Here is a 10091-nt window from a genome sequence, read left to right on the forward strand (position 1 = left end):
ACAGAAGCGACCTCTATGCAGCGTTCTCTTTCTATTCCTTTCTACCATTCACTTACACGGCAATATTTGACTTTCGCACTCTGTCTATGTCTCTATAGACATTGTCATTAACTTAAAATACTGATCGACTTGAATTATTTGTAACTGCAGTTTGCATAAAATGCAATATTTTGAGGTAGATATTCAGATAATGTTCTTCCAAGTACGTTGGGATTTTCGTAGTATTCTGTATTACCAATAAATATTGTTTCTTTACAGATTTTTTGTCAGGACAAATAATTATTCGTTGCATAAATATGTCAAATACATGGAATAGAAATATCTATCGCCAAGAACAAGAAGCATTTGTTTCTGGTCATGGTGGAACAACCTCCAGAGAGGTCATATATGCACTCATGCCAAATATTTGTAGTATTCTTTTAACTAAAACTGCAATGGGTCTTTTAGGACGGATTATTCATAAAAATATTAGGGTTATAATAGAATTTGCGTTAATTGTAATGCCATGTATTTTATGTTGTACTGTATTGTCTGATTATGTTGTTACAGTATGTTGTGCCATGATTATAATATCTATTATTAATATTTTATTATTAGGAATTAATTCTGATGTTACATCAATGTACAATATGAGACCGGCTAATGGCAAAAGGCCCTTCATTACAAATTTTAGAGGATTCACTAACTTAATAACAGCAATATGTATATTAGCGATAGATTTTCACATTTTTCCTCGTAAATTTGCCAAAACTGAATTGTTTGGGTATAGTTTAATGGATACTGGTGTCGGGTTATTTATATTTGCTAATGCTTTAGTGGCTCCAGAAGCCAAAGACTTTGTTCTTAAACCTAGAATAGGCTTTTTCCATACTATATCAAAAAATATAAAGCATTCAGCAAGAAGTTGTATTCCACTTTTAATATTAGGCTTTAGCAGGTCTGTTGCCATTGAAGTTTTAGGTTATCAGAAGCATGTTACTGAATATGGGATTCATTGGAATTTTTTTATTACTCTTGCCTTTGTTAAATTATTTACTAGTTCTATAACAAGTACTATCAATTCAAAGTACTCACTGTTATCAGGAATTTGGATTTTAGGAATGCATGAATATGTTTTGAGTACTAAGGGGTTGAAGGAATGGGTTTTGAGTAATAGACCAAGGAATGATTTTATATCTGCTAATCGGGAAGGTGTGGTATCTGTACCTGGATATGTTGGGCTTTATCTAATAGGTGTAGCAGTTGGTAGGTTAATACATTCTACTTATCAGAATTCACATGCACAAGATTCGTTACTACATAGCCATAAAACATTTCATATTAAATTATTTGGATATGAATTTGATGCGCACTATAATCAGTCTATGATTTTATGCATTAAATTGTCCTTGATATCAGCGCAAACGTGCGCAGCTACTTTATTTTGCGATGCATATTTTGGAGTATCTAGACGATTAGCAAATGCAGGTTATTGTATGTGGATTCTTACTTTAGGTGTTATGGTACTTACGTTATTACTATTGATAGAAATAATATGTGACATATTAATTCATGCAACCATAGATTCGAAACTTAACCAGAAGACAAAAACATGTAAAATGAATGTAAAAAGTAAGCGAGATAGTGTGCCTGATAAATGCGAGAAAGATACGAATAAAAATATAATTGAAATACTCGAAGCTGTAAATTACAATGGTCTATTTTTCTTTTTATTGTCAAACTTAATGACTGGCGCGATTAATATGTTAGTACGTACGTTATATTTAAGTCACTTAAAAGCTTTGCTAATATTGATTGCATACATGGCTGTAAATATATTATCGGTTTTATTATTGTACAGAAAACAGGTACAAATTAAATTATAAATACAAATGTACAATTCGTTGTACTGATTCTAGAGTATGCACTTTTCTATATCGTATAATAAAATAACGAATCAGCGTGAACAATTAGTAACTTCGAAATATTTACACTGCCATTGCGTAGACATGTCAAATTGTATTCCATATTTATTGCTCCTCTTTTTTTATTAAAATAAGTATATACATATATTTGTATAAAAATAAGTAAAAAGTTTAGTTGGTAACAAGTCGTTTCTTTCACTCGATATTAATACTAATAATCGTGAGCCTATTATTCAGAGGTTTCGTTGTCATCGAAACACATTACCTAAAATATTTATCATAATTCATCTTTGGATTGAATGTCAGATTTCAAGTTGGTTACTTTCTTCGACTTCGGAGTTGCATTTACATCACTTGTTGTTCTAGTCTGATTTTTCGTTCCTGTTCTCTTATGTTGTAATCGTCCACTGATAAATCTTTTGAACAAATCATGATTTTTCACATAATCCGTAGCTTGTGAAACTATACGTAAAAATTCTTTGACATCAAAACTGTAGTTAGTGAATTTTGCGTGTGCTCCTCCATCAGGATGTGTACCCTGTACAGAATTTCAATTAGTCTTGTAATAAATGTTGAAGAAATTTTTTTTTATTTGGAATACAATCGCTTACGGGATCTTGTTGCACTAGCATTGAGGCATTTTCCCATGTAAAGTACTTCACACCGCGTAAACGGGCGAGATCTTTATAACATCCTGGATCTTCGCAATTATATCTGCACAGTAATTATGTATGAGATACATTTCCGTGGGAAATCATGTCTGTTATACTTACATCTCAAATACTGCAGCCCAATCTGGCAAAAACATAAGATGCGTTAATCCAGCTCCATGTATTCCAATAAAAATGTCAGAGTTTCTTGTAATTTCTAATTGTTTTTTGAATGATATTTTTTTATTGTATACTACCTGAGAAGGAAAACATGTTTTAAATATATTGTAATTATATTTATTTAACACCTTAATTAATTTCTTATGCCATATTATTAGAACCTCTCTACCTTTCGCACTTTATACTCTGGATTTTCCTTCAAAGCCTTTGTTAATTCATCCTCGTTTAAAATTCTTCTATATTGAGTATCTCTGCTAAGTAAAGTAACACGTATCCTTTGGTTCTTTCTTCCGTGATGAGGTATACGTAATCTATGTAACACGTGGTCGCCGAAAGCTTTAAACAATCCGCTCTTTTCACAGCCATAAATCTAAAAGCGTATCCATTGATACAAAAATTGCTTTGACCTTATGATCGTGATCTCAAGAAACAAAAAGTGAGTAATCGTACAAGAGGTGTATTATAGTAAAGACCAAAAATCATTCGTGGTAATAGGGGAAACACGAGATTCTTGAAGCAGACGGTTTCTCCGCGGAACGTATGTAAATCCCAGAGCGGATTTCTCGTGAAAGCCTGGAAGGCGTCTTGGAATGCAGAACGGTAGCTGAAAGTAAGAGAGAACTCATGGTATCTAGTATCTCGTAGTTTTCGTATTGCACCAGTGTCAGTTACCTGTAGCTTTCCCAGATCATTATATGATTATCAGTGCTGAATGCAGCGGGGTGCGAGAGGTTTACGTGTAATGACGCGTATAAGTTGAAAAAGTCGCAAAAATGATGATACATATTTACTACTGAAACAGAATGACTTGCGTGTTCGACGAATTTTGCATCACAGTCATTAATCGGGAGAATCATTTTTTACGACTTACTAGCGTCTATTTTCATTATGTACGTTGGCTTTTCGATCACGATATCACAGTCGTGGTTGACAATCGGCGGTCGAGGTAATTTCCGGAAATTTCGCAATTCAGGTCCCCAAGATTGCAATGGGCTAATATGGTCCGCGTTTTCTTGCAATCTTTTCTCATTTAATCTGGATGATCGAGATAATATGAATACTAAGCGAGATAAAAGTAATTGATTAACGTGTTGCTTTAATTACGTGCAATATCCTCCAATTTGGCCCTCTTTCAGAACATCCATCTTGTATCGTATAGGTTCCTTTCTTTGAATTAAATCCGTGAAATTGATCATTATGTTCCTTGCTCGACAAAATCTCATGTGCTCCGAACACTCTAGCGATGAGTCGTCCTATGATCGAAAGTATGAAATAAGAAATAAAAGAAAGCATATATTTCTTTTAATTTAATGAAACTTACCACAAACAATGGTTTGCAAAATATCGACATTTCTTTCCTTTGGTCGCGTACGTAGCCAAAATCGCCTTGAGCGTAAAATGTCTCTACCTGTGCTTTTTTCGTTGTTACCCATCCTCTGTGATCACCTGGACATTGAGGAACGGAAAAAGAATTTTCGGCTTTGCAATTCGGCTCGTAACCCCAACAAGCTTTGGTATCAAGGCTATCCTAAGATTTTCCAAGAAAAATTCTTCGTTAATATCTTTCGTAAGCTCGAATTTTATACAAGTGTTTGCGCGTGTGTCCAATGCTTCCACGACTATCGTATTACGCTTTCATGCAAATAATGAAAACGAAATAACAATGAGAAATACACCGGGCATATAATTTCTCCTTTAATCAATAAATCGTAACAGAATCACGTTATTAACAAACCGCGTATTACCTTGTATGGACAGGCGGTATTATTACGGCACTCTTCGGCCACCGTGGGAAAAGAGTTGAAGTAATACTTGATGTGATCAGGCGGCAGATCAATTTCCGTGTAATTACTGTATGTTTGTGTGACCGCGAACACCAGTACGATCGTCACTGAGTATTTAATACTTAACGCGTTATCTGTCATCCTAGCGAGATGCACTAATGAAAATTAAATCGAGATTCCCTGAGAGATGGTGTCGTACACTCGCTTTACAGAGTGACTGCACGGCGTGAATGGAGGAGGAACCACCTGTACGAGCGAATGGGTATATGACCTCACCTACTGTGCGTAGGCTCTGTCACACAAACACCAACGTTCATGTACACCCACATGAACGCGTATCTTCTTAAGAAAATCGGTGAAAGTCAATGTTAGAGGTAGACACGCGGTAACTTACATCATTTATGGCGCACTAATGTGACTATCACAGATAAGGTGTACGATAGATTCAACACCTTATGGGATTTCATGTTACATTTCCTGAAATACCGATCGTGCAAAAAATCAATGGGTTTGTTTGTGCCCTCTATGGTTTTGAGTGCTGAATGTAAGAATCTAGAGATTATATACATACATACATTGAATTCAATCACCAAAGTTGATAGAATCAGCAGAAATAATAATGCCTCGTTTGCTACATTCCTATATGATTAAAATGGTCAAAACCTAAATTAAAAATTATGTTGATATCTTTTCTTAGAGTGTAAAAATATTATAATGACGGTCTTATCGAAAGAAGCTTGGGAGAACAGACATTTGATTTCACTTCCAGGTCAATTAACTGCGTCGATAATCGACGTTTAATATACATAAATACATACATAGATATTTTTATTTTTAAATTCCTGATATATACCATAAATGGATATTAGGTTTTCTATGTTAACAATACTTGTTAATAAAATTTCTTCATAATCAAGTATCGGAAAAAGCGTATTTGCCTGTTGTAATAAATGTCACTACCAGTGTTATCGATTCAGGATAAATTCAGATTATAACACAGATGAGGTACAGAAAGGAATTGCAACATTGATTAATTCTGTACCTCGCCTTCTTTTTTCTTACTTTATTGTAATTTAATTTTAATATTGTAATTATTATTAATTAGGAAGTACAATTCTATTATAAATTTAGGAAGTATTTTATTTCATGTTTAAAGATTTGTTTTTCATGTTCTTAAACTTTTTAAATAATCAACGTTATATTTTTAAAAAGAAATTATAATATACCACGCATTGTAACAGGTAGATTTTTTACATCCTTCGTTTCCACCATGGACTTCGATGGTTCCTGCTTGGTGACCATCTTCGTGATAATTTTCTCCGGGCTAGTGCATCACCGATGGTAACGTTCATCGCATCTAATCGCGAGTCATATACATTTTTGTTTCTCTGGTCACTCGATCATGTCGTAACATGAAAGATCCGAGTCGACACGGGTGGCTGGTTGTATTAAGTAGAATTTTTGGCGAACATAATGATCGCGAATACTTATTGTACTCGTGAATAGTAACATTACTCTTTCTGTGTTATATTTATTAATTCAGGCTAGGTCTTCTTGCACGTGGAGATTTTAATAATTAGTTTGAAAATATATGTTTAAAAATATGTTCATGGTAATTATTTATAAGTCCATATACTATATTATAGTATAAGGAATTCAGTATAAATACTTGAAAAATATCCATACAAGTATGATTACATACATGAATTAATGTAATACAAAATAAATTTGAATAAAAATAACAGACAGAAGTGATTTCATTTGACAATTTTGAACTTCTAGCGTAGAAGTCGAATAACCTCCGATTTCGTTGCTATAAAAGCAGTAACTCTTATGTGCAACGATAATGGCGACGTAATTTCATTTCCTCCTGCATGATAATACTGAACCTTTTACATGACCGTCATATGATAAACTTTAGTACAATATGAAATATAAAACTCAATGTTTTCCGTATGAGAACGTATTAAATTTTACGTGCAAGAAGATACTTTGCTGCAGGTGGATTTTTTAATCAAAGCAATAAATTGAAACACTGCCTCAATGCTTTTGAAAATATGCTGTGATAAAGGGTTCGCCTGGTATCATTTCTATCAATATTAAAACAGAGTCAATTATTTCATTTCATCGAGTTTTACTAACGAATACTTATTATAAAGTTAATAAAATTCTTAGTATCTTTTTCGATAAATATATCTTTTATTTATTATCAATTTCTTCAGTCAATAGTTCCAACAAAAATTAGAATTTCAATAATTTATGAAATTAATAAGGTAGAGCCAGTATCACGTAAAATAAAGAAAGAAAGTACGAAATTAGGAAATGTGAATTCGTTAGATACAAAATGGATAAATTAATCTTTTTTCTAATCCAGGATTTTTAAATCCTACAGATTTAAGCTTCTCCGTGTTAACAGTCAGGACCTCACTCACGTGCCAAGGTGCTACTTGGGTGGGAGAAAGGTCATAAGCACGATGACTTTATAACTCAACAATTTTTCAGCGACTGACAACGTGTTAGCGTATCATGCACGACGTATTGTTCACATTGTATATGCGTGTGGTTAGGCTGTTGAATTACGTTGATTTTTCTTTTACTGTATTCAGAATAATTTTGAATATACATATGAGAAACATATATATATATATATATAGGATATAAAATATATTAAGAAGATATACTAAGAATACGGAATGATTCCTGCAAATGGCAATCCAATTACAAAGTACAACATTTTAAAAAAAAAATGATGTAATTCTTTTGGAAGACAAACATAATCTTCTTCTTTTCTTTTTGTTTAGAGAATTTCGAGTCTAGAGGTAAGTTTCAACGAAGTTTCAGTAAAAGCAACGAAGCGAACAGGCCCGGCACAATTTTGTCGTAGAAAAGGGCAACTATTAATGACTCCCCATCTCCTGGATGACTGGATCACTCAGAGTATAGGAAGTCATTCTCGTTACTACTTTGTCATTATGTTTGCATTTAGTAGTATTTTGTTTTTTTGCCGATGTACAGCTTGGTACATCATCATGCTTAGCAAATGGTAAATTTTTATTAGTGTTGCGAATGATAAATGTCAGTTTGAGTATTACAAAATAGTTCAAATTTTGAGATATGAGTCAGAATTGCGAATGAATATTCATTTCGGTTTGAGTTAAAATAGCGAGAACATTCCAAATTCGGTTTGATATTGTGTTGCGATCATATTTCACACCTCATTTTATTTTGTTTTTAAAAATAATAGATTATTTTATATTTTAAAAATAAAAGAGTAAAATATTAATATATATATATACATATAAAGTAGAGTTTTATACAAGTACAGAATCACATAAATGTTACAATTGAATTTCATCTTTAGGTTTCAAATCTACTATACCACGTCGGTTTTTTGGTGAAACCTGAACAATCAGTATTATTTCGTATATAATTACTAATTGCATTATTATATGTATAGCTTACAATAACACAAGCTTATAATAATAAGGCAAAGACTCAACACAATAATAATGATGATAATAAATAAATAATAGTTAATAGATACAATTGTGAATAATACGATTAAGAATTATATAGAAAATAATATGTGCTAATTGACTGCGGCTAGTAATTTCATAATTCAATTTAGTTGTAATTCCAACCACTACTAATGTTGCATTCTTATTCTGTGCTCAATCGGCAAAGTTGGAAATGATATTGTAATGGTAAGCAAGCTGTAGTTAGAGTCTTTGAGTATGGAATTAAAGAAATGCAATTTACTACTTTCATCTTATTTTGTATGTACTCGTCATTGAATGTTTGGTGCACAAAGTATAATTTATTTATTTTTCTCTATTATTTTACGTAGATATTCACGTCATTCTTCTACTAGAAATCTCTTTTACCAACTAAAGCTACATTAGAGTATCGCAGAAAATTACATAAATTAGTTCTCTTTGCAATTGGTTTTATACTTCTTAAAACGTCAATTTAAATTTTCCTAAATATTTTTTACACGAATCGATCGCATTTATCACATATGCCATTTAGCTAAATAATTCCCAATAGCTAAAAAGTTATAGGAAATACAAGAATCATTACCTCACAAGTATCGTCAACTTTCGCAAGAAATTTGAAATTGTATTTTCCAGATTTTAACTTGAGAAATTTGTATTCTTCGGAATCAGTTTCACAGATATATCTACGTACATGGCGTACCTTGTTCTCGTAAAAGGCATGACTGTATAGTGGTAGGTCTAACGTTACTATTGTCCAATGTCAGTACAGACTGATGGGTTTCGTTATTCAGCATGTTTGCACGCAAAATAAACGCTGTATTGACTCTCGATAAGCCCACGAGACGCACCTTATGCTAATTCCTCGTGGATACGTCAAAAACCGTTTCGATGTATACGGTAGAGACAGTTCGATCTTCTCTCGAGGCGTGGCCGATGTAGATCGTATCTTCGCAGTTTATACGATTTTGTTCGTCGAAGAGAGATTTGAATCTAAGGGTCTCGATGTGTACTGCTTGAAATACACCGAGTCCCACACTCGGTTAGGCATGAATCGTTACGTAATCTGGAAGACTCGGATAGCTGCAGTTCTCGTTGCTCGCAGGTGTCTTTATCTGTTCGCCAGAAATCCTTTCTATGCAATTAAAGCCAGGTTTGGTACAGTTAGACATTGTGGTCAACAAAAGGTACGTGTACGTCGGGCTAAGAAAGTTATTTATTTGGTACAACGATTCCTTTCTAATTTCAATTTCGTATATATTCTATGCGGAGACTCGTGGCGAATTGGATAAACATTTAATGTTACGTGGGAATACAATGGACGTGAAACTACAGTGAAAACTTTGTTTCGAAACACTCATGCTACAAAAGCGTAACTCCGCTTTCTTCTGTAACCCCAACTTCTACTTTAGTAGTAGGAATAGTTCGAGATAGATACAGAATTCTAATCGAGACAACATCGATCGGTGTTGGACAGTTTCACATGGTTATACGCGATCTGTGGGAATTAACATGGATACACTTCGATTCTTCTTTGAGTTCCGTATTTATCGATAATTCACAAATCAATGCTAATCGATGCCAGAGAACCGAGATATCGGATAGGAGACACAATAGCGTACCTCTGGCGTCAACCTGCCATGGCGTGACCCGGAAACAGATCGCTTCGAACAAGCCGGTATATATGTATGTACAAATACACGTATATATCGGTGGAGACATACCGGACTAGCCGGCATGGATCGCCGCGGATAGATGGAGGAAATGATCTACATCGATCACGATCACGGCACCCTCACCCTGATCCGCAACGGGCACGGTGCGGCTACAACGGTACCTCTTCGTTGTCCATTATCGACGAAATCGCCATCATCTTTCTTTCTGATAATTTTATCAGTCTGAATCGGCTTTTGTAAGTTCGCGGTACGATCTGATCGGGGAGCGTTATTGATCGAGTCTCGGGATGAAAAATGCCGTTGCGCCGGGAATTACTGAATCGAACCAGCTCTCTCGACCCACGCTTCGAAGAATGGAATAATGGCCGGTAACGGAGCATTTGTATGATCAATTTCGCGACAG

The 10091-nt window shown here is 34.1% G+C and overlaps 2 protein-coding genes across 3 annotated transcripts; one reads left to right on the top strand and one right to left on the bottom strand.

Moving 5' to 3' along the window:
* The first annotated feature begins 28 nt into the window (after positions 1-28).
* Positions 29-1888, top strand: LOC117216545 (uncharacterized protein At4g17910-like). The gene is made up of 2 exons (XM_033463311.1): positions 29-175; positions 259-1888. Exon 2 carries the CDS (start codon positions 297-299, stop codon positions 1863-1865), a length of 1569 nt encoding a protein of 522 aa, XP_033319202.1. The 5' UTR covers positions 29-175; positions 259-296; the 3' UTR covers positions 1866-1888.
* LOC117216544 (EGF domain-specific O-linked N-acetylglucosamine transferase) lies at positions 1808-4970 on the bottom strand. 2 transcript variants are annotated; one of them, XM_033463310.1, is made up of 10 exons: positions 4480-4970; positions 4056-4262; positions 3839-3987; positions 3606-3769; positions 3407-3524; positions 3185-3338; positions 2904-3104; positions 2678-2811; positions 2516-2618; positions 1808-2442 (listed from the first exon to the last, which is right to left on the bottom strand). In XM_033463310.1, exons 1-10 carry the CDS (start codon positions 4657-4659, stop codon positions 2182-2184), a joined length of 1671 nt encoding a protein of 556 aa, XP_033319201.1. In that variant the 5' UTR covers positions 4660-4970; the 3' UTR covers positions 1808-2181. The 2 variants fall into 2 exon arrangements, with proteins under 2 accessions (XP_033319201.1, XP_033319199.1); XM_033463308.1 differs by having other exon boundaries at positions 3407-3527; positions 4480-4659.
* Between the last annotated feature and the right edge of the window lie 5121 nt (positions 4971-10091).

Source organism: Bombus bifarius, unplaced genomic scaffold (genome assembly GCF_011952205.1).
Source record: "Bombus bifarius isolate JDL3187 unplaced genomic scaffold, Bbif_JDL3187 scf7180000010271, whole genome shotgun sequence".
In the NCBI taxonomy this organism is placed as follows: Eukaryota; Metazoa; Arthropoda; class Insecta; order Hymenoptera; family Apidae; genus Bombus; species Bombus bifarius.

Excerpts from the sequence above, each read along its gene's own strand:
- LOC117216545 (XM_033463311.1), top strand. The coding sequence starts at position 297 with ATGTCAAATACATGGAATAGAAATATCTATCGCCAAGAACAAGAAGCA.
- LOC117216544 (XM_033463308.1), bottom strand. The coding sequence starts at position 4,659 with ATGACAGATAACGCGTTAAGTATTAAATACTCAGTGACGATCGTACTG. Across the intron at positions 2,812-2,903 it reads CAGAGTATAAAGTGCGAAAG|GTAGTATACAATAAAAAAAT; the intron begins GTAGAGAGGTTC and ends TTTCCTTCTCAG. Across the intron at positions 2,619-2,677 it reads TGGGCTGCAGTATTTGAGAT|ATATAATTGCGAAGATCCAG; the intron begins GTAAGTATAACA and ends ATTACTGTGCAG.